The following is a 23,843-nucleotide window of genomic DNA, read 5'->3' as shown; positions in this document are numbered from 1 at the left end:
TGGCGAGCCAGAGCCGCACACGGAAACGCTGTTTACCTTCCCGCTGGTAAGCGGTCCCTATTTATCTACTTGCACCCGGAGGTGCTTTCGAACTGCTAGGTTGGCAGGCGCTGGGACCGAGCAGCGGGAGCGCACCCCGCCGCAGGGATTCGAACCGCCGACCTTTCGATCGGCAAGCCCTAGGCGCTGAGGCTTTTACCCACAGCGCCACCTGCGTCCCTGCTTGTTATTATACACGCATCCTAAATCAGCTTCTTTTAAAGGGTAATAATAGAATGCTGGGATAAAATTGAGTAGTGTACTTAAGTGCCATTGATTTCAATAAGAACCACAAATTATGAACTGGATTACAGCCTTAAATTAATTAAGACAGATCTTATTTCCAAATAAAAAGGATGAAGAAATAATCCTTGCCTAGAAAAAATTGCAGATAACAACAAAAAATAAAAAATGAAATCTAGTCCCCGCAAGAGCCGAAGTGAAGGGTGGCAGATCAACAGGTAACACTGTACAGTGGTGCCCCGCAAGACGAACGCCTCGCAAGACGGAAAACCCGCTAGACGAAAGGGTTTTCCGTTTTGGAGGCGCTTCGCAAAACGAATTTCCCTATGGGCTTGCTTCGCAAGACGAAAATGTCTTGCGAGTTCCTGCGGGTTCCCCCCCTTTCCCCCCCCTTTTCCTAAGCCGTTAAGCCGCTTATCAGCTGATCCGCTGATAAGCCGCTTAACAGCTGATCGCTAAAAGCCGCTAAACCGCTAATAGCGCTAATCCGCTAAGCTGTCAATGGGCTTGCTTCGCAAGACGAAGAAACCGCTATACGAAGAGCCTCACGGAACGGATTAATTTCGTCTTGCGAGGCACCACTGTACAATAGTAACAACTTATTAAACATAGCAATGATGAGGGAATTATATTCCTGTGTAGTGTTGTACGAGACTCATATGGGAAAAATGATTAGTTGCCCTAACAAACTTCTTATGTAGGAAAGGTTACAAAGATGCAAGAAGTTCAGCCCCTGCTTCTTCAGAAAATTTATCAGCAGATCAGAAAAACATCAAACAACTGCTGCCTAAATTAAGTTCTGAGGGTCCAGAAACCTTTTCAGATGTATTTTCTGAACACCACATGTTCAGCAAGTTGACACTAGGAGATGGCATGCGGAAGAAAGCGCACAAAATGAAAAGAAAGTTGAGAGGGAGACAAAAAGGTGAAAAGAAGTATAAGAAATTGAGGGGGCGGGGAGAGAAGGAAGCTTTTAAATATTTGAAAACCTAAAGAAGCAGAGATAAAAAGGTATGGGGTGAGGCCCAGAGTAGAGGAAGAATATGCTTTGGAGAAGAAAGGTAAGGGACAAGGGGTCTGTACCCTGTGTTCCCAAGTCGCCTCAGAAACGTGGAGCTGGCCCCTCTCCTCCTTAGAGCTTGCCAACCTTCATTCTTATTAACCCTCCTCCTGCTCATATTGCCCACTTCACACAGACAATGCTGTTTCAGCCCCAGTAGCAGAAGGCAAGGCGAAGGGAAGTGCCGGACTGCAGAAGCACAGCAGGATAGATGCTAGGGAGATGCCCTGGATTGTGTCAATTGTTTCCCTGCAACTTGCCTGGACCACCCAACTGCCTCAGTCTCCCTTACTCAGCTTCCATTCTCCTCACATTCATAGTGCTGCTGCGATGACCCAGCTCTCAGAAGTATGCCATCACACTATAGTTTGCAGCACCATCTGTCTACAGGGATGTGAACTACAGTGTGATGACAGCATTGCACAAATAAATATGTAGGATAAACTGCTTTGTGAATGTGTTTGGCTTTTAAAAGTAAGGTATATGTATATGTGGGACGCAGGAGGCGCTGTGGGTTAAACCACAGAGCCTAGGACTTGCCGATCAGAAGGTTGGCGGTTTGAATCCCTGCGACGGGGTGAGCTCCCGTTGCTCGGTCCCAGCTCCTGCCCACCTAGCAGTTCGAAAGTACGTGAAGGTGCAAGTAGATAAATAGGTACTGCTCCGGTGGGAAGGTAAACGGCGTTTCCGTGCGCTGCTCTGGTTCGCCAGAAGCGGCTTAGTCATGCTGGCTACATGACCCGGAAGCTGTACGCCGGCTCCCTCAGCCAATAAAGCGAGATGAGCACCGCAACCCCAGAGTCGGTCATGACTGGACCAAATGGTCCCTTTACCTTTATATGTATATGTATCTAAATAAATGAAATCTGGACCTAATTCACACAAAAAGCAAATGTTCCTAGGTATGTGAATGTCAAAAGACACATTATATATAAGGCATGCTATTTTTCAAAAGATAAAACCAAGGATTATGTGAGCCCTGTCCTGAGAGAACATTTTATTTATAATTTATTTCCTAAATATATTCAGGCTCTTTGTCACAAGTAAATCCTATACTTTTGTTTTTACGCAAAACTGCTGCCACACCTGGTAGACATTGTGTGGCTATTCCCTCCCCCCCACAGGTGGAATAAATGAAGACAACGGACACAGAGTTTTAGGTTAATGGGCGAAAAATGGCCACAACTTTATTGATTACAGGAAAGAAGGGTATTGGCTTTAGGCATTGGCCCTAACCGACTATCCGGTCTGACCGGGAAGGGTTAAACACCAACAGGGGGAGCCACCCGAGATGCATATCCCTAGGCGCTCCCCAAGGGGTTACCGCTCGGGGGCGCGCTTTAGGCCCTAGCCTCCGTAGGTTTCGGACGAGGCGTCGCCCCTCGGAGTCCTTTAACGAACTACCCTTCAAGCATTGGGGGAGGTGATGGCGTTCCTCCCCCCCAACCTCATCTGCATGATAATACCCCGGCCAATGCCTACCGCCAAAACCGAGGGAGTTGTGACGATTTGCTACGAGGTAGGCGAAAAAACCAAGTGGCTCACAAAACCAGCCAATTAGCCAAATGGAAAAACTCCTACCAGGCCCCTTGCGGCGACCAGCCGAAGCCCATAGCAAGGTCAGTGGCAAAACCTAAAGGGCGGGTGGGTGGGAAACTGCGTCGTCTCCAGGGAAGAAAGGGGGTAAGCCAGGGGCTGCCCTGACCTTAAGTGGCCCTAGGAAGGCCCGCCCCTGCCGCCAGCCAATTGGCTGGCGCCACAGGGTATGCTAATTGGGTGAATCCCTGTCTCCTGCGAGGCTGACGCCAGCCTCGCAGAGTGTGGGCGGGGTCGTGATCCCACAACCCCCCCTCCTCCTGAAGGTCGGAAGGGGCATTGTAAAATACAGGTAAACAAGAAGAGTGCAAGGGTTAAAGCACCTCTCATGTAGCATGATCTAAAGCAGGCTTCTTTTCCTTTGCTATTCATGCGAAATAGCAAGACAGCACTGTTCACTATGTAGAGGAAAAATATTAACATTTTACCTTCTTGCTCCTCAGATGAAGGTAACAGACACCTGAATCTAAAAAGGCAAAGCATAAAGAAAAGAAAAGGCAGCATCTAGAAGCAAAGAAAGAGGGGACAAAGTTGTTAGTGCAGCATAAATGAAACAGACAAGAGGGTTTAATGAAAATCCCTGTTAGTGAGTATGCAAATAAGGTTTCTTTCTATATAAAGCTATATTCACTCTCTCTCAGGTATTGCAGAATTGACTCTTGTGCAAAAGCGACTATGAAAGCCATTCTTTCTACTGTGTCAGAACTGTTAACTTGGTTAGACTTCTGGTAGTCTCAGCAACTAACAAAGGGAATAAACATTTTGAAGAAGTCAGTGGGACACCAAGGGAAATATGGGGAAATATTGCATCTTGCACCAGTCCCAAACAATGGCGTGTATATTCAGTCATGGGGGCCTATATGATATAAACTTTAATATGAAAAAGTACCAATAGCCATAAAGAATGTGCAAAAGAAAAAGCAAACACCAACACTCTTGGATCTGAAATGCTCTTTGAGAAGTAAAAGGGATAGAATAAATGAAACATCTGCAGGTAAATTATCCAAAATTTAAGATATTTTATGTCAGTTGAAGTGGGATGATACTCACGTTTTAAACAGTGGAAGTTAGTTTAGGAAAAGGGAAAAAATATGAGAATGTCAGGTGTATTGTTAATGCATATATTGCACATGCTTCCTAGACTAGGTTCCTTAATGGAGAATTTTAAATTGACACAAAAACATTGTAAAGCATAAGCTCTTTCTATAATTTTGCTGCCATAATTTCTAGGAAGTTGAACTCCAGCTTTAAACGCGTGCACCAAACAAAAAGTGTCCAAACATGTATCACAGAATCATTTTAAAGTAAGAATTACACTTTTAATAAAGGTACAAAAGTAGCTGGGTTCTTTTTCTTATGCAGTTAATCTTCTTCTTTCTGGCTTAAATGGTTCTTCAGTTACTTACTCATAATAAGTCTGCAAAAATTCTATTTATCATGTCATTAAACTAAGCTTCACACTTGAAACAAAAGAAAGAGAGCTAAATGTACGTAGTATTTAGCAAGTTGGGTCTTTCTTTCCCTTTTTAGTATAAATCTTTAAACTCAAACTGCTATACAGTGGTTCCTTGCTCTACAACCACAATCCGTTTCAGAGGCTTTCGCCAATGGGGCCTCCAAAAAAAATTGTACCTAATCCCCCCCAAAATGGGTTGTAATCCCAAAAAAGGTTGCAAACCAGGACACACACTTCCGGGTTTGACATGTTTCTAATCCAAAACGTATGCAAACCAAGGTACCACTGTACTGTTAAAAATAAATTTCTCTATTTCCAAAAAGTTAGTGCCTTTTATAAGTCATCTTGCCCAGGAGTCTGGCCTCAAAAGGTTATCACTGTACACTGTACTTATAGAGAAAACACAGCATACTTAGCACTTTCAGTTAAAACAGACAAACTAATTATGGGGAAATTGAAATAAAATTATGTTTCCTATTTTCTCTTTCAGAATGATTGCTGAAATGTTTTTTATAACAATGTTTTAAAATAGTATAAGGAAAACTACAATATTAATAACTATAATCTTTGTATCTGATACCCACTGTGCACTACAGCTTTGTATAATAACCAGAAACTATTAAATAATCCATCGTTATTTAAAAATTTGGTTAAATATCCAAATTCACTGCTTGTCCATAATGCTGCGATTTTTGCTTCCATTGCTAAATTATTATATCCACTTTATTAAAATTTTACTCTAAAAGCGTAAGTTTCTTCTGTTTCCCCATGGCAATGATGTAGTCTACATGTTATTACTAAACCCAAATAATATAACCTTCCCTTTTGTTTGCCAGACATATGAATAGAAGTATTAAGAAAGAGGTGCAAAATTTCTATTGATGGAATAGTATAGATTTCAGATTCTCTCAAAACCTTAAAGAAGAATGCAATTATTTTATCTCATCTCACAATGATAAACTCTATACTATTTCAAACTATTTGTGTCCATATTATTATTATTAAGCAAACACAGCAGGTTAAACTTTTTTTCCATATTCAGTATAACTACAGCTATTGCTATCTGAAAGTAAAAATAACCAAACAAACCAAGTGTTGCATCTCACCCTGAGATGATACAGCATAACTCCCGTACTAAGGATATCATAATCCATGGCCATTAAATGAGGTAAACTGGAATCTATCATCACTCCAGCTTTTTCCTTGTTGATATCCACACTGTATTCTTCCATGATAGCTTTCCTGTTAATCCACTTATCTGTCCAGTCTTTGGTCAACTGCTCAATCTTTGGAAACAGTAAATGAGGGGGGAAACGTACTTATTATAAAGCGTTACATAGAACCATTTTTTCCTGCAAGAAAGTACAAATTACATAAGTTACTCTGATGGCTGCTGGGCAATTGTTCCTAACAGCATGCTTGTGAAGAGGATTTTAATCTAGAAACTTGATCTGCACACTAAGCAACAAGTTGCCCAGAAGGAAGAGCTGAGTCAGCCACTCTATAGAGACTAACTGGGACTATTTTGGTTCCTTATGTCACATGATCCCTGCTGGGCTGGAATCCTAGCCGTCTCTAGTGGTGATAGCAATATAGTCAAGTTCAGGCCAGCAGCTTCCTCCACTTCCAAGTTGTAATGGTAGTAAAAGGAGTAAGGTGACTGGTCCTCATTGCAAGTGTTCCCAGTATGAGACCCTGACACTTTAAGGTTGCTTTTCCCATGTACCTGCATTCATAAGGTCACTCTTTATGGGCCTTGGGGAAATATCCATGCATATTTGCTAACCTATGTATACACTCTTATAGAAATGCCACACAGATATTAGAGAAATTATTAATCATGCATACCTTAAGTTCATTCTGAAGAACTAATTCTGTAAGATTTCCTTCTCTGTCATCGCTCCACGAAGGACTAGAATTCCTCTGTTGAAACAAAATATTAGGGATGTAATGTTTCCATATTCAAAATGAAGGTGAATGATCTGAAGTCACAAGGTAAAGTAATATATCAGAATTATTCTATATTTGACCATCCATAACTACATATGAAGTATTCCTAACCACAGCGGTGAGCACTGGAAAGAGAAGTGATATAGAAATTTTGATATTAATTCTTGACATAGATTTTGCTTTAGTTGTTTCATGCATTTACTCTGTAATATTATGTATCAATGAGTGATTTGATTCTTGGGTTCCTGGTTGGGTTCCTGCATTTTGCAAATCTCTCATGCCTCACTCCTACACTGCATTTCATACTTATCTGACCCTGAAGGGTGGGAAGTTTATTTGTATTATTAGAAGGGCACAGATGGTTAGTCAGGGTGTTTTGCTAGGATGTTTTAAGTTCACGCCGGAGTGCTGACCCAGGAAGAAATATATGGGAATGGAATGTCCATAGTTCCTTAGTGAAAGCCTGGCTGTCAAGGCAACTGGAGGTTAAGTGCAAAAGCTGAGACCAAAGTTGATATCAGTGTAGAGCCATGTCTTTTTACATCCCTTGACCTGTAACCTCTTTTGATGTATGCAGTGATGCTTTATGATGTATGGCCATGTGTGTAAAACTCTATAAAAACTTTGTTCTATCATTCCTCTGATGCAGTCTTTTCTAGCTGGCAAGGCTGCCCTATTGCGCCATCGCTTTAATAAACCGGGTTCCTACAGGAAATTTGCTTGCTCGTCTCTTGGTTTCGTGTCACTTAAAGGTATATTCCCTCACCTGAGCAAGGACTAGTGCATACCTTAAGTGGTTCGGAAGTAAATTCTTACCACAGTAAGGAGGAAATTCTGGATCTTACAGCTAAATCTCTGTTCTATCCTTATACGAGTGCATGGACCCAAGTTTGATGTCACCTTCTTTCCAGGACTTGACTGAAAGATTCCACTGGGAGGTCTCTGAAATTCTCTGAGATGACTCAGCAGTGCTTTGTCACATTGACTACAAAGCCATTGGGTGCTGGGCATCAGAAAGTAGATACCTATCTCCAGTGCTGCTGCTTCTTTTTTCTTTTTTTACTAAAAAATTGTTTAGGGGTGCTCTCATTTTGACTCAAGAAAATCACCATTTTATAGTTCAAATCGGGGAAAATAAATACAGTAAATAGACAAAAGTATAAAGATTCACAAAATGTTTAGGCGTATGCGTCCCCCTGCGTCCCCCCCGAGAAAAGCATTGCCTATCTCTGTGGGCTAGTGATATAAACTAAGGCATGATTCACTGAAATATCATTAATGCAGTATAGAAATATCATTAATACAGTATCATCATCTTCTGATTATTCCTTTGAATCTTGTGTGTTTGCTGTGACTGATTGAAGACCTTGCCTTTAAAGTCCCAAAGCCACTCTTGGAGTAATCTAATTTTAGGACAGCTAAAAATTGTTTCCACAATGTATTTAAGACTCAAACCACGACTACCCTAAAGGGGTATATGTAATTTTTCAAAAATGAACAAACTCACTATTTTGGTCAATATGCTTAATTAAAGTTAACAATCATATCAACTTTATAATTTTGTTATAGCAAGTGACATTTGTACATCAACTAATAACCATTCCAAGTTTGCTTTGTATTTTGCTTTAAGCTGGAGATTTCTGGGTGTGTGCTGGGAGCATGTTACAGCATGTTTAGACCAGGCATGAGGAACCTGTGTGTCTTCAGATGTTTTTGGATTCTAGCTCTCATCATCCCTGACCACTGGCCATGCTGGTTGGGGCTGATAAGAGTTAAAATCCATTAACATCTGCGGGTCAGAGATCGGCTCCATCCCTGACTTAGTTATTAATGATATCATTTGAGTTCTAGATTATTCAACTTTAAAGACGTAACTATATTTAACTTATTTATTAAGAGCAGCTTCAGTGGTATAGCACATGCTGTGTACTCAGGAAGTCCCAGGTACAATGTCCAGCAGCTCCACCTAAATGCCACTAGTAACATCTGCATGGGAGCCTGGAAGATGCCCCCAGTCGGAGCAAGGACTACTGGGCTGGAGGAACAAATTGACTGACATGGTATAAAGCTTCCTGTATTCTTAGTAACCCAACTCAGGCAAAAGTGATATTGCTAAAAATATATATTTATATACAGATCTAATGACTGGCCAATTTAGACTCCATTTAATTAAACATTTGTACAAACCAGCTCAAAGCTCATCAGCATAGCCTTCAATCTATCAATTTCTTCTCGCAGTTCTCTAATCAGCTTCACATTTGCATCCTGAAATATAGCAAATATTAGAGAACAAACAAGCTTTTCAAAAATAATAATACAAAAGTCATAGGACAGCATGGAAGCAACTGATTCCATATGGCTTGTTCTAAAAGAAATATGCTGGATGCTTAAGGGCATTGCTATGCCATATTTCTTTTTCTTTCTTTCTTTTAGTGGGGGAGAGAAATCATGGATCTCATGCTGAGTTCATAATTCACCTACTGCACAGCATATCTATACTGAATCTCCTCCTTATCTCTCTGTTAAAATTCAGACCATGATTATACTTGGTGTGAACATGTGTAGTAGGTACATATATGATGAAATCACACCTTAAGTATTAATTAACAGTACCACATTGAAATAACAACATTTTTATATGCACATAAACAGTAAGGCAAAAATGCTGTGGCCCTTCACAGATTATTTATTGGACTTTCACTTGTACTTTTGTAAGAGATATACTCCTTTACCCGTTACATGGAGAGGAACATTGATTAATAAATGATAAAATAACAACATGGTAGCTCACCTCATTTACCCGGGGTTTGTTAATAATGTTTTTGGCATTTGAGGCATACCGCAACGTACTCATGGTCTCATTGTAACAAGAGTTTGCAGGTGAGATAGCTACAGATACAAAAAGGAAATACTGTGTAAATAAAAAAAAAATGATTGCAAAAGCACACCACAGTTTTTATCCCTCCATGCAAAAACCACAAGACTATATAAACCCTATTTTCAATTTAGCCTGTCTGCATGAAGATGACCAAGAGGGCTGAAAACAACAATGCAGCGTTTCCGCCTTTGCAGAAACGCCCCTCCAAACCAAACCCTCTTCACACTACCTACAGTCTTGCCCAAGGCCAATCGGTAAGTCCTTGACTAAGCTGGAATTTGAAGTCTCATCTTAAGACTTATTCTGCATTGTGACTATAAAGTACTAGTGAGCCTCCCACTGGTTAATGTTAATTCAAGATAAATCACAGCAGATAAATCAAATGTACATTTTTGACAAAGTATGTATTTTTGAAAACATGGGTTATGATGGCTGACCTTCCTCTGGAGTAGAGGCTCACTCAACCAAGCCTCTTAAATTTCAAGCTCCATAGAAACAGACAGGCACACAAGCAAACAGACGACGAGCCTGCAAGCACAGGTGCGTGGTTTAAAAGGGCTTAGCAGAAGCTGCCCCTATTCTCAGGAAGGTCAGACACATGGTGACACATGCTTTAATTATGCTCAGATTAGATTACTGCAATGCACTACACATGGGCTGCCTTTGAGCAGCCTCCAGAACCTTCAGCTGATCCAGAAGGTGGCAACTAAGGGTCTTCATGGGTGTCTGACTTTGAAAACGCATGCCACTGATTTTACAATAGCTTCACTGGGAAAAAATTAATGTGCACTGGATTTCTAAATGGCCATCCCCTCCCATACAAGCCTGCCTGCCCATGAAGATCGGCAGAGGAGGTCCTCATTGGTGGCAGGAACATGACCGGCTGGAACGCAGGAGAAAGCCTTCTCTGTGGCAGCACCTAAATTATGAAATTCCTTGTCTCTTCAGTCGTTTCTCTCTTGCCTAGCCAAGGCACCATTATTCTGGCAGGCATTTGGCCTGCTGTGTTGGTGAGCTATTGGTAGAGCGACCACTTGTTTTAGCCTGTTGCTTTTGATTGTATGACTAAGAACAGCCCTGCTCCATCAGACTAAAGGCCTGCCTAGTCTCCCACATCCTGTCTCCCACAGTGGCTCACCAGATGTCTATGGGAATCCACAAGCAAGACATGAGTGCATTAACCATCTCCCACTTCTGTTCCTCAGCAACCGGTATGATAGTGCATAATAACTAGTAGCTATGGATAGATTTATTCTCCATGAATCTGCCTAATTCCATTTTAAAGCTAAGATGTACTAATGTTTTATGAATGGATTTTATAGTTTTGCTTTTTTTAAAAAAAAGGTCTTAGCAACCCTGAGCATTATGGCTACATGCATAAAAATCTGCTGAAATAAGTAAATGGCATACTCAACAAGGCAATCCTTCCAGCAGGCATTTTATTTGATGTTTGATTTTATAGCTTTTGCTGATGTTGATGTTTTGTGTTGTATCTTTGTAAGTCCCTTGGAAACTACTGTAGTTAAGTGGTACATAAACTGTTTAAATAAATAAAATATACCCTGCGAGGAAAATAGGATTGTTAACTTACTTGCGATCATAATAGTCTTGGAATTGCCACCCAGACTATCCTTCAGAAGCCAAGTGAGGATGGAGTCACGGTATGGAGTGTAAGCTTGACGCCTCTGGCTGCTGATACTGGCTCCAGAGTTATTGTATGTGTGACTGCTATCGACTTCACTGGCTATGCTGTTTATACTCTGGCAGCTGCTGAACATCTGAGAATTTTGTGCTGAAAACAGGGAAAACAGTCGTAAGCCTCTGACGTGTACAATTTAAATCTCTGGTGGGGATCCTATGGCCCTCCAGATGTGCTTGGACTACAACTCCCATCAGTGATGGCCAATGGTCAGGGATGATGGGAGCTGGAATCTATCAACATCTGAAGGGTCAACAGGTTTCCCATCCCTGTGATAAATATGCAGTCATCACTCAATTGTTGTGGAAGAACCACATATATTTACTTAATGTAGCACTTGTGTGAAAACTAAAATCATAATGGTTTGTTGCTGGGTTAATATTATTCCACAACAGATAGTACCACCATTGCAAATTGATTGCTGGATCAAATGTGAGTTGTATACCTAATAAATGATAGTAAATGTCACAATTCCTCCACTCGGGGCTCATCCAGACTTCTGTTTGTGCTGCAATTTGTAGGCACATCTCTATGCCGGTTCCCGCCCCCCTGGGAATACCTGCTATTTAGCACTGAATTGGAACTAATGGCAATCTGCAGAAAACTCAAGTGATGTTTGTTCTGATTCAGTGGTAAACAGGTTTTTTCAGTGAGACAAAAAAAAAAAAAAAAAAAAAAACCCACACACACCACTCGAACCCATGTCTGGAAAGCTGTGACTACAAATCATGGCACAAATGGAAGCTTAGATGAGCCCTCACTGTATCTTCCTCCAAGCTTTTTTTATTTAAAGATGCTAGATACATGTTCCCTTGTTGTATAGCTCCCATGCAAAAATACTAACCCAGCACTATTTTTTTTTTAATGACACAAGGCACCTTCCTGTTAGCGGCCATTGCTATTCGGAGTCAGAAGGAAGTTTACTTGCAAATTCATTCAGCACCTTTCAGCTCTTGCTTCCCTGCGCCAGAGCACACTGTCCTACAGAGGTTTTTCTTTTTGAAAATGCTGGAAGCAGACTGTATGTTTCCCCACATAAACAGGAACAAAATCACACAAGAGTTTGTTCTTGGATATAGCTTGTGGTGAGTGAGAAGAGAGTTTAAACAAGAGCAGAGGTGCGGACGACACAGTAAACCTTGGATTAGCTCAGCACAATATGGGAATGAAAAAGTGGGGATGAGAAGAGTAGCAAGTCTGTATGCTGCCGGTAAATCATAGTTTGGCTTACTGTGACATTCAAATGAGGCCAATGTTTAATTTATTGTCCTATGCTGAAGTCATTTCCCTTGGGAGTAACTACAATAGTTTACAAACACTTAATTGATTTACGTGCCAAGTGAGAATATAATGCATCATCATTATTGTTTGCCTGGTAAATTTTAAAGTAAGATTCAATAAGCCATTTTGTATGGCAACATTATGTCTAGCTATTGCTCCAATGAAAGATAACATTATTTATACCTAATGTGGAGATGACAATGCCAAGAGTAACCAATGATTTGTTAATATTGGCACCTTCTGTAATCCGATCTTTGCAGTAACTTGGATCAGCTCTTTCACTAAAACAAATCATGGAAAGAAGGAGATAAGTAACACTGTTCTATGGAATACAACAGCATAGCATCAAATTTTGAACACAGTGAGTGGAATTCATTGTACAGTACTATTACGAACGCTTCCTCTGTATGAGCATAACAGCTTGCTAGTCGGAAAAACCCTCCCCACATGTTTGGAGTGTTCTCCTGACCTCCTGGAGCTAATTTCAGGGGCACCCAGGGAACACTGGAGGAAGCAGCGAGGGAAGCCTCATTGTGGGGCTTCCACTGACAGTGTTTGCTGGTGTGTATGTCTACTTATCGCTAACAGGAGTGCTCTTGTTCTCTGTCTGGAACAGAGATCTTGTAGTGTTGTTTGTTGGGTCTCACCGGCAGGCAATGAGGTTTCAAGGGGGAAAGGCTCAGCCTCAAGACTAGTTGCCATCCCTAAACCTGAGCATTTGATTGCTATACAGATGGGGAGGAAGAGACCAGCAAAGGAAACAAGTGTTGTTTTCTTTGTTTCCTTCTGAACCCCCCCCCCATATAACCCCCAAAGAGGGTTTTTGTTTGTTTGTTTGTCTGTTTCATGGCATGCATCCACTCTATACTAAACATAGTAAAAGCTTTTAGGCCAATTCTAGCCCTCTCCCCCATTTCCTCTCTTTTAAAAACAGATTCCCTCAACGTTCTATATAGTCATTGTTTTTAGGTCCTTGTCAAGCTATTCTGTGTTTTAAAATCCTTCCTTAATTTCACAATCTTATATTCTTTTGCATACCCGAGGAGTTCCCCAACTATGAAGAAACTGCTACTTTGCGGTGGTCCCATATTCTTCCACAGTGATTGTCATTCAATCATCCAAGTTCACTATTAGAGTAAATGATAGTATCTCTGAACGATCCCTCTCTGCCCCTTTTGTTTTCATTTATCCTCAACAGATTACATTGCATTTTCTGCTCCAGTTTGATTCAAAACAATGCAAATATACTTGCTTCCAAAGGACCTAGATATGTTCAGTAGGAGGTAAAAACATTCCAAAGCTTTTTAACATGTATCTCTAACCTAAATTGCACTAAACAACCAGAAATGTATACATACATCTTTACTTAATATTTTCTGGTGCTTGATACTATCCCAATCAAAACCATATCTTCTTCCTACTTTGCCTCCTCTGTCCTCAGGATTTAGCTTAATTTCTATACTTTCACTGTACAATTTAAAATATTATTAGAATTGAGTGCATCAAAAGTAAAAAATGTAATGTGGCATCAGTTTATGACTGTGGTTTTCAGCTTTCAAACTGTGTTTGGGTAATTCTGGAGTACCCCAAAACTACAAGTTACTAATCAGTAATGGCAGACGGAGGTGGCGTTGTGGTCTAAACCACAGAGCCTAGGGCTTGTTGATCAGAAGGTCGGTGGTTACCCGCTACGGGGTAAGCGCCTGTTGTTCGGTCCCAGCTCCTGCCCACCTAGCAATTCAAAAGCACGTCAAAGTGCAAGTAGATAAATAGGTACTGCTCCGGTGGAAAGGTAAACGGGTTTCCGTGCGCTGCTCTGGTTCGCCAGAAGCAGCTTAGTCATGCTGGCCACATGACCTGGAAGCTGTCTGCGGACAAATGCCAGCTCCCTCGGCCTATAGAGCGAGATGAGCGCTGCAACCCCAGAGTCATCCGCGACCGGACCTAACGGTCAGGGGTTCCTTTACGTTTAATGGCAGACAAGCTTCCTTGAAACACAGTTTTCCCTTCCAATGACAATGTGGGATTATGTTAAGGTGATTACATTGAAGCTAGGTGTGAACATGCCCCAGAGTCCTCTGCAATACACAGGAGCCCCATGACAAGCAAGTTGATATGAAAATCCTTCCCTAAAAAGCAGAAAGTTTAAAAACAACTGGCTTACAAAATGCTATATTAAAAAGCAAAATATTACCTGCCTGCAAGGTCCACTAAGTTGATCTTGCTTGCAATTTCAGAGGGCAGATTGTTCTCTAATATAGCCTGAAAGGAAACAAATTCAAATTTGTGTGGATTTTGCCACACAAGAACACCACAAAAGGTAAGCATATATATCATGACCTTCACAAAACAGAATTGTACATAGGGTTTCAATAGTCTGGATCCTAATGTGTGGTAGCCTAAGGACTAAGATGGTCAAAAGAGCTCCATCACATACATAGTTTTAGGCAAAGATGGGACTCCATGTGGTCCAATTGAAATTAACTAACTAAAAAAAGAAAGAAAATAAACAGACTTAAAAGAATTCCAGTCATTTTGATAAAATGGATTAATTGTTCAAATCAAAGCCAATAACTTTTATCTTTATGGGTTTAAAAATTCTCCAATGGAAAATGGGACTAACCTGAGTATACTGGATGGTGAAGATAGCATGGGATCTGCTGCTGGCATCATGAATGTGTGTGGCTGCTGTAATTCTACATAGAAGAAAAAGCAGAAAAGTTTAAAAGTAATTGTCTCTAAGTCGGTATAGAAATAGATGATAGCCAATATTAAGAAGCAGAAGAATCAAGTTGGCACCATAGTTCCAAGATTGGATTGGGAACACTATCCATATCTGTTGTCAGGTATGTTTTTCAAGCATGAGGGTACCTGTGGAGGGCCACAGGTACCCCACCTGTGCTCTAAAGTTCTACCCTAGAAACCAGAAGTGAAAGGACTTTCCCTTAGAGTATTAATCTGTTAATTATGACTGGATGTAAAAAGGAGTAACTGGAATAAAAATCAATATAAATAAGAAGGCAACATATTTAGGAGTTTTAAAAAGCAAAATACCTGTTTGCTATTCCTTCTTCCAGAAGTCCAACTACTTGTTTGTAGTCTGTAACCACATGTTGAGACAGACCTAACAGAGATTTTAAACACAATAGGACCTATCATTAATGAAACGTGCTTTCTATTTTTAGACGTAATATAGCCAGGTGCATTCAGATAACCCCATGCAAGAGCATTTCTGCATGTGTATTGCTGAGAGGAAAGAGGGTAGTAGCAAATCTTATTCCAGAGTGTCTCTGCAAGAAACAAGACGTGTGTTTTTATGTCACTTACAGTCGTTGGGATCCTGAACTGTGGTTGATTGCTCAGGAAGAAAAAAAAATCAAAACAACTGATTTGACAATAATGTAATGTAAACAACCTTTCTAAAACTAGGTAATCACTTCTGTGTTGAGTACAGATAAATAAACCAAAACAAATTAGTACAAGAAAAAAAGTGAAAACAATTTTTAACTATAAAAAAACCATTCTGTAAGCTTGCAAGAAAGGAAACTACAAGACAGAGATGCTGCACTGCAGAATTCAGAATTAGTCTCTGCAGTCCCACTAGAGAGCAGCATACTGCAGCAATGCAACTTCAGTACTAATAATATAAAAGGCCCATCATAGGAACGCTGAGCTGCTGCATTGGTAGTGACACACTGCATATTTACAGCTGCATGCAAGCATGTTGCTACTAAATTATGAAGCAACAAAAATAAAGAATGCATAAATACAAGCCTTTTGCAGTTCTATAATACCCCTCCGCTACAGCATCTCAAATAGGATTCAGAGAGCACAACTGCTGGAAGATCTCTCACAGCAACTGCAGTAGTTTGCACATTTTACTCTGGAAAGTACCGTAATATAAAATTAAGGTATGTCAATGGTGGTAGAGATGGAATAGCAGGAAAAGCACAATGTGGTTGTTTTAGAAAAGAGTGGCTATTTTTAAATATCACAAAGATCTGGAAGTCTTTCTAGGCTAAAAATTGGTCCTGCGTTGCATCATTTCCTGATGCTAAAAGATGCTGGTTCCTTAACAGCTGAACCATCTGGAAGAGAGAATTTTGAAACCATTCCAATAGGTAGCATTAAAAGCCTTTCAGAGTTTTAAAAGGCTAAGATCTAGAAATTATTTACTGTAAATAATGATAGCATGGAAACTACCAAAAACATCTGGTACTGTTTCTTTCTTTTTAAAAACTGAGATTTGCAACTGGAAAATGTGCTGCTTGTAAACAGTGAGGCAAAATGCAGCTGAAAACAAAGACGGGTGCCTTGTTCATACATAAGGTTACTAGGAATGCAAGAAGCATAGGACCAAAACTTGCATATTTTAATTGCACCTAAGGCCAGAACTAAACATTACTGAGGATGTGAGACTGCTGCTCAAAGTCTTCTCTCTCCCCACATAGTTTTTCCCCATCCCCAAAACATGTATTAAAACAAAATGTGTGACAGATGCACCTTGCTGCAAGTTTCCTTACAAGTAGCAGCCAATGGAGTGGAGCAGAGCAGAGGAATTAGCAATGAAATGATGTCATATTCCACATTTTATTTTACTAGACTCATGAGGGACACATGATAACAAAAAATGCTGCTTTCTGTGACAGCCAATAGCCTGCAATTATGACTATTTCTAATTAAACTTAAGTTCATTAACTGAAACCAATAAGTACACGGACTTCACAACTCTCCTGCAAACTGCTGGATTTTTGGGTTGCTTTTGCTACCTATAAACTCTTTACTGCCTGGACTTTTAAAAAGCATAATGCGTGCAAGAATAGAAAAATTAAGTTTTGCCCTTTACTGCAGAAATTAAAACCGTGCTAATGTTATCCATATAACAAAATTCCATGATGGAAAAAACATGGACTGGTGTAATTCAGCTCATTTTGAATAGTCAGAAGCCGCTGGCCTGGTGGGGGGGAGCTGCAACATTAGATTCCTGGCAGGTGTGTAGCTGCTGCTTACCAGGAGTGGGAAAGACAATGGGGGTAGGGACACTGGCATGATGCAGGCAAACCAAGAGGAGCAGCAGATTGGCTCCACTGGTGCACTCGCATTTCCAAGTACTTTAAAATCCTGTGATCTGTCTTTAAGGTAGGCAATGCCCGTAATGCAGAATTGGAAGTATTTTATAGTTTCCACTTCTATGGAGGAGGCAGCTCCATCCCTTTATGTTTGCAGAAACATCCCTTCATGGGAATAATTTACAGGCAAGGGAGTTTGTTGTTCTGGAACAGGTTCCAACAATATATAACTAAATTAGGGAGAGTTTGGCTGAACAATTTACAAAGCCATCTTGATTCTAGGGCTACACACATAATCCACCATCCTTGGCAATAAGTCCCATGAAATGCAATGGAATTTATGTCTGAGTAAACAGGCATAAGATCACACAGTAAATTCCTTAAAACTCATGCGCCTATTTCAGTTACATACCCTCCAAGACGCTGAGGTGAAAAACTGGGATGCTTCTATGCAAGTCACATGATCTGCACGGGATTGCGGCCCTCAAAAGATGCGTTTTGAGGGGGGGTGTGGTCTCATGCCCCCAAACACACATTTTGGGGTGCCACATAAGATCGTGGCCCCGCTTTTTTCAGGGTGAGATAGCAGCACCCAAAATGGGTGCCATGCTCCCACTTGAATGTCCCGCTTTTATCGAGACAGTTGAAGGGTATGCAGTTACTAGGATATACCGGTAGTGTTCCTTTTTAAAATGTCACCACTTTCTGAAAAGCTTAGCTTGAGAATATATGCAGAAATATATGGACCACAGTTTTCTTTGCCAACTGTTCATCTAAAAGCAGCCTTTCCCAGCGTCAGTCACCCCTGGGCCATTGGCCATATTGATTGAGCCTGATTGAAATTACAGTCTAAAACATCTGAAGGTCCACTTAGGTTGGGAAAGGCTCCTCTAAATAAATAATTTGAATGAAAGAGGGGAGAAGTAAAGTGAGACATTATCCTACTTTCTAAAAAGCTTTTAAATATGCATATACATGCACCAAGCTACCATCTGGCTAGTAACTCAAACTGAATCACCAGTTTAAAATCAATTCAGTTTATGTGGTCTCACAACAGCATTTTAAGTCTACCACATGACACTGTTCAACAAAGGCAGTATTTCACATATTTCAGGCATCTAGCCAAATCCTTCTGAACATTTGAACTGCTAATGTTTCATCATTAGCAACAGAAGTGCACCAGAGCTTTGATGGAACTTATGGGCCTATCAGAAGACACAGACGCTAGGCAACAACCACCATATATGGAATGTTCAAGCAGGATTCCCAGAATTTGGACAGATGCTATTTCCACTACAGTGTACTTTTTATGCCGTCGCTCTGGCTGCTATTATTATCTGTATCTTTCTTCCCATATATACCGTATTTTTCGCCCTATAGGACGCACCGTCCCATAAGGCGCACCTAGTTTTTTGGGGGGGAAATAAAGGGGAAAAAATTATTCCCCCCCCCAGGCACGGGGCTGGGGCGGGGGAGGACTGCCTGAACTTCCCCCGACCCCAGCCCCCAAACAGGCAGCTCTCTGCAAGCTGTGGGAGCCCAGCGCTGGCTCCCGCTGCTTGCTGAGAGGTCCGCGAAGCCTGGACGCGCTGAGCTCAGCGCGCGCAGGCTTCAGCACGCAGGCAACTCTCCGCAAGCAGCGGGAGCGCTCCCGCTGCTTGCGGAGAGGTCCGCGAAGCCTGGAGAGCGAGAGGGGTCGGTGTGCACCGACCCCTCTCGCTCTCCAGTCTTCACCGAAAGCCTGCATTCGCCCCATAGGATGCACACACATTTCCCCTTCATTTTTGGAGGGGAAAAAGTGCATCCTATAGGGCGAAAAATACGGTAATTAATGAAAGCGAAGGAAAAACGAAAATGAACAAATCACGCACATAATATCAATTTGCCATGTTAAAAGTAGCTGACCTTGAACATATGGACCCATCTCAGGATGTTCACGGACACGAAGAGTGTATGGCTTCTTATGGCCTGACTGCCTTAACAAGTCTCGGACTCGCTCGTTATAGATTTCAAGGAAACTGAAAAGTAGAGGGAATGATACAGGAATTCTGGGTCAACCTGGATGTACTTCTTCACAAGCAGAAGCTATGCATGATGAGGAAAGAAGTTCGTGCCTTCCTGCCCTGCCCACCAAACACACCTACTCCACCTCTAGGTTGTCCAGTCATAGCATTGTCTAGAGCCTAACATTCAGATCTTTCCTCCACTTGCGTTCAAGCCGTCTCCTAGCTTGTTTTCTCGTCCTAAGCTCTGGAGTATATCAGGGGGCCAAACAGGCTCCATGAAGTGGGAGAGGACACTCAGGGGTGATTGTGTCAACAGCCCGAGGCATTTGGGTGTTTCAGAGGTCAGCCAGGGCTTGGATGGGGCACCAATCATATTACCTGGTAAAACCCCCAGAGCCGTTGGGAATCCCACTGGATCCATCAGCCTCCAAGGGCGGACCTTCCTAAAAGGTCCCCGCCCCCCCCCCGCCTCTGCGGAGGGGAAAAGGTGCTGACAGCCTAAATCTCAGCAGGAAGTGATCTGACCATAACAAGGGACTGATGTCAATGTCCCCCCCCACCTTCAAATCACCCTCTTCCTGCCCAGTCGAGAAAACAAGGTCCAGAGTGTGGCCTGCCAGGTATGTTGGGCCGGTGACATATTGGGACAGCTCCATGGTTGTCATGGTGACCATGAAGTCCTGAGCCGCCCAGAGCCAGCTGCCTCGGCATGGATGTTGAAGGGTCCCAGAACAAGCTGTATATTTAACTACTCCAGCCACAATCATTGACGGTGTTAGGGCTACAGCCTTAGAGGACGAATTAGAATGGTAAAGACCTACAGAATCACATGACAAAGGGAAATAGAAACACACATACCTGACTTCTACTCTGCACGATGCTGACTGTTTTGTATAGTCATCTTCTCTTGAAAACAGACCCTACAGAAATCAGACATTTTCAATTTTTTTTTGCTTTCTGGATCAGGGTGGAGGGGTAGAATCAATGAAATTTTAACAATGTAAATATTTAGTTTAATTAAATAAATACCTCACATATACGAGGTGTTAATCCAATGGATGCCTTAAAAAGTGAAGAAAGAGACAAGATTGCTGTTCATTTGTATTTATAAGGAGTCGCTTGGTATTTAAACAATGGTAAAATTTCCTTGGTACCATGTGACTATAGCATGGAAAGCTAAAAGAAAGAGGGAATCATTATGGGAGCAAAACTGTTTTAGATAACTGGTAGAGTCAGATCATAAAATTGGAGAGTTGTTCTGCGACAGAATTGGGGAGTGAAACAAGAACTGCATTGTGCAGAAGTCCACTTGTGCAGTTTCTGACCCACTCATCCTCACTGCTGCCCTCCCATGTCTCCAATGAGAGTGCAAAGTGTGTCTGTTCAAAATCAGTGAAGACTGTTTGAACTCACACACTTGTGGCCTCTACACACTACACACACTACACACTGCCTCTGTCTAGTTTTTCCTGATTGCCACCACCTAATACATTCCTCACACAAATAACAAATCCCAGGCTTTTCCTGAAGGTCGCTCAATTCTCAAGAGAAACTACAGTGAAAAGCAAAGGAGGCTGCAATGGGGAGGAAAGGGTGAGAAAGCCCTGCTGTGACAGAAGACTTGTTTGTGTAATTTTGGCTACAAACCAATAAGTTATAATAATTGAAATTCATATAGTCCAGACCCCTGTGCAACAACAAACTCTTTTTAATCAAACACTCCTGTTAATTTAAATCATACAGATTCAAAGTACGTAGCAGGATTAAGCAAGATTCACAACACTAGAAGTGGCCTTCCGGACTGGACAACTGCACTCAGAAGAAGCAGGATGGCAAAAGCAATACTGCCTTGAAGGACTGAAATGCTTCAGCCATGCTAATATCTATACCGGTGATCATGTAATTTGCTCATTGTCCATATTAATGTGAACTTCCTCTATTTTTAGCTTCAAAAATTTAACATTTGATAGTGCCTAATGTTGAGCATAGGGTGAAAGAGGCAAAGATTCCCAAGAGTCAGTTTCAAAAACAAACCTTGATTACCACTTGTGGTTTGAAGAGAAACAAGCCTACGTTTAGATGTCACAACAAGCTTGACTTGCTCTCTGGTATTGCAGCAGTGGCAGGAGTGGGAGAGAAGCAGAGCAGTTACTTTTCATCAGCACGCATTAGCACACTCTGTGTGCATATCACTACATCGTTTGCTTCCAACTATGGTTTTTAATGTGATATGTGAACCAGGCCAAAGATGACATCACTTTCATACATCCATCTCATTAAGGTGGAATCCAGTCACATATAAAAAACACTGTGAAAATGCTTTTTTAATAAACATTTCAAAAAATATATTGAATTTGACATTAAGCTCACCAACGCAATCTAGTGTCACATTTGTATAATGCACTTAAAACACACTTAAAACATTCTATTTGCAACTATATAGCTGAGTCCTAAGTCACCAATGCTTAAAATCCAAAAGATTCTGCTGCATAGTGAACTTGAGGCATTAGCACATTTAAAGCAACACACATAATGTATTGAAGAATATAACTCACTGGAGTGCCCATCATGGTGTATGTTTTTCCTGAACCTGTCTGTCCATATGCAAAAAGACAAATGTTGTATCCTTTAAAAGCACCGGATAATACTGAAGTACCAAGGTCTTGGAAAACCTGAAATGAAAAAAAAGAGAGAGAAATTATATTTACAGTTGTACCTTGGAAGTCAAAAGGAATCCATTCCGGAAGTCTGTTCGACTTCTAAAACATTCAAAAACCAAATCACAGCTTCTGATTGACTGCAGGAAGCTCCTGCAGCCAATGAGAAGCCGTGGAAGCCCCGTCGGATGTTCAGGTTCCAAAAAAAGTTTGCAAACTGGAACGATCACTCCTGGGTTTGCAGGGCTTGGGAGCCAAAATGTCTGAGTTCCAGGGTGTTTGACAAGCAAGGTATGACTGTATTATGTATACTTATCCTCAGTAATGTTCAGGAAACATGAGCAGGAAGGAGCCACTCCAGGCCTCAGCATCTTCAAAAGGGGAAGATGGATTCTGCCTATCAGCTCATACTCCTTGTATGGGTTTTAGGGACATGAAAGTGAGGCTCTATTTGCCACACAATTTTATGAGAGTCACACTCAATTAACAGAGAACTCCCCCTCCCCCCCCCAAACCCTGTAGTGTGCCTAATGCAACAGTAGGTGCTTTATAAACTACTACTCCAAGAAAGCTGTAACATCTGCAAATTGGAAGTGCTCCCCCAAAAATGCTTTCACAAAAATCTCATGACATTGTTTCTGTATGTTTGTTGTATTTGGCATAAGGAATCATGTTTCAAAAGATTTAGGCTTTCAGATAATATGCAAGGTTTCAGCACATATAGAAGATACACAGAAAGAAGGAAAGGTGCAAAGAACCTGGAAACAGCGGGCTACAGAGGTGGTGCCATGAAACAGAACCCAGCTATTTTCTAATAGCTGCTCTAAATTTTGTATAAATTTTCAGGTTTTGCACTTTGATGAGCGTCCTGCAGATGTTCCAAATCCACACTAGCCTGAAGAACAAAGCCTTCCAAAAATGCAGCACAGAAACAGTTCTGTCACATGACAGGAGGACACCATATGTTTACAAGGCAGTAAAACAGGAGGACACCATATGTTTACAAGGCAGTATATTAAAAATAAAAATGACTTAGTTTATTGCACAAAGAAAATAAATCACTTGCTTTTCAAGCACAGTTAGCTCAGATGACATATTTTGCTAACATACAAAAATACAATCTGTGAACTAGAGAGGAAAGTCTGAGAATATCTGAAAACCATTTTGTCTGGTTTGAATATATTCTGGTTAGTCTTTCTATAAGTCTAGTAGTAATAAATTCAGAAGTCCCTATTATATACTTCATACCTTTATATCTAAAAAAGTTGGGTCAGGCTTATGGAAACCTTATAGACCTGACCATGGAAAAAACTGTACACGTCCATGTCCAAGCTGTGGAGCTCAATATGGTCAAAATGTTTTGCTTTTAGGAACATCTCAAATTAACATCTGCTGCTTCTCATTTTAGACTCAAATAGTCTCAAATACCACAACTAGAATTTTCAAGAGATTTTGCTCCACTGTAATCACATATATACACTTGTTTTATAAAATAAGATCACATGCAACCTTTTGCCCTTGAGGCTTTTATTCCCAGCTCTGGAAAAACATTGTGGTGGAAGACTGGTTTTGGCCTGACATAATCTTGAAGGCTGCTTTATAGCACTATTGTAACATCTGTTTTTACTTAAGTTTGTTTCTATGAAGAATTCAGTGGGTGCTATCCAACTAAGTCATAGACTAGGCCCACTGAAATCTTTGAACATAAGTTACTTAAGTCCATTTACTTCCATAGGTCTTCTCCGAGTATGATGGGTAAACTACAGTTCCCATGATTCTTTGTAGGAAGCTATGTGCTTTAAATATATGGTGTGTATACAGCCACACATAGAACACTATTATTTCCCCAAGAATTCTGTTTATATCAGAAGTGAAGTAAGTACAGTCGTACCTTGGAAGTCAAACAGAA

General features: G+C 41.1%; 1 protein-coding gene across 5 annotated transcripts in view; it reads right to left on the bottom strand.

Moving 5' to 3' along the window:
- The window catches only part of STARD9 (StAR related lipid transfer domain containing 9), a 119,574-nt gene that overhangs the window by 64,863 nt on the left and 30,868 nt on the right, over positions 1-23,843 (bottom strand). For 4 of the 5 annotated variants that reach the window (XM_079989753.1, XM_079989752.1, XM_079989755.1 and 1 more), the window contains exons 4-16: positions 21,833-21,949; positions 20,307-20,339; positions 20,136-20,197; positions 19,177-19,289; positions 15,257-15,326; positions 14,826-14,898; positions 14,397-14,464; positions 12,386-12,483; positions 10,814-11,014; positions 9,136-9,233; positions 8,532-8,609; positions 6,243-6,317; positions 5,501-5,680 (exon numbers count right to left, since the gene is read on the bottom strand). In XM_079989753.1, the coding sequence (XP_079845879.1) occupies positions 5,501-5,680; positions 6,243-6,317; positions 8,532-8,609; positions 9,136-9,233; positions 10,814-11,014; positions 12,386-12,483; positions 14,397-14,464; positions 14,826-14,898; positions 15,257-15,326; positions 19,177-19,289; positions 20,136-20,197; positions 20,307-20,339; positions 21,833-21,949 (1,266 nt within the window). Of the gene's footprint in view, positions 1-3,366; positions 3,443-5,500; positions 5,681-6,242; positions 6,318-8,531; positions 8,610-9,135; positions 9,234-10,813; positions 11,015-12,385; positions 12,484-14,396; positions 14,465-14,825; positions 14,899-15,256; positions 15,327-19,176; positions 19,290-20,135; positions 20,198-20,306; positions 20,340-21,832; positions 21,950-23,843 lie in introns of those variants that run through there. The other variant, XM_079989756.1, reaches the window with a different exon arrangement.

This window comes from Podarcis cretensis, assembly GCF_951804945.1.
Source record: "Podarcis cretensis genome assembly, chromosome: 1".
Classification (NCBI taxonomy): Eukaryota; Metazoa; Chordata; class Lepidosauria; order Squamata; family Lacertidae; genus Podarcis; species Podarcis cretensis.
Note: the sequence above shows the minus strand (reverse complement) of the source record. Positions and strands in the feature narration are given on the sequence as shown.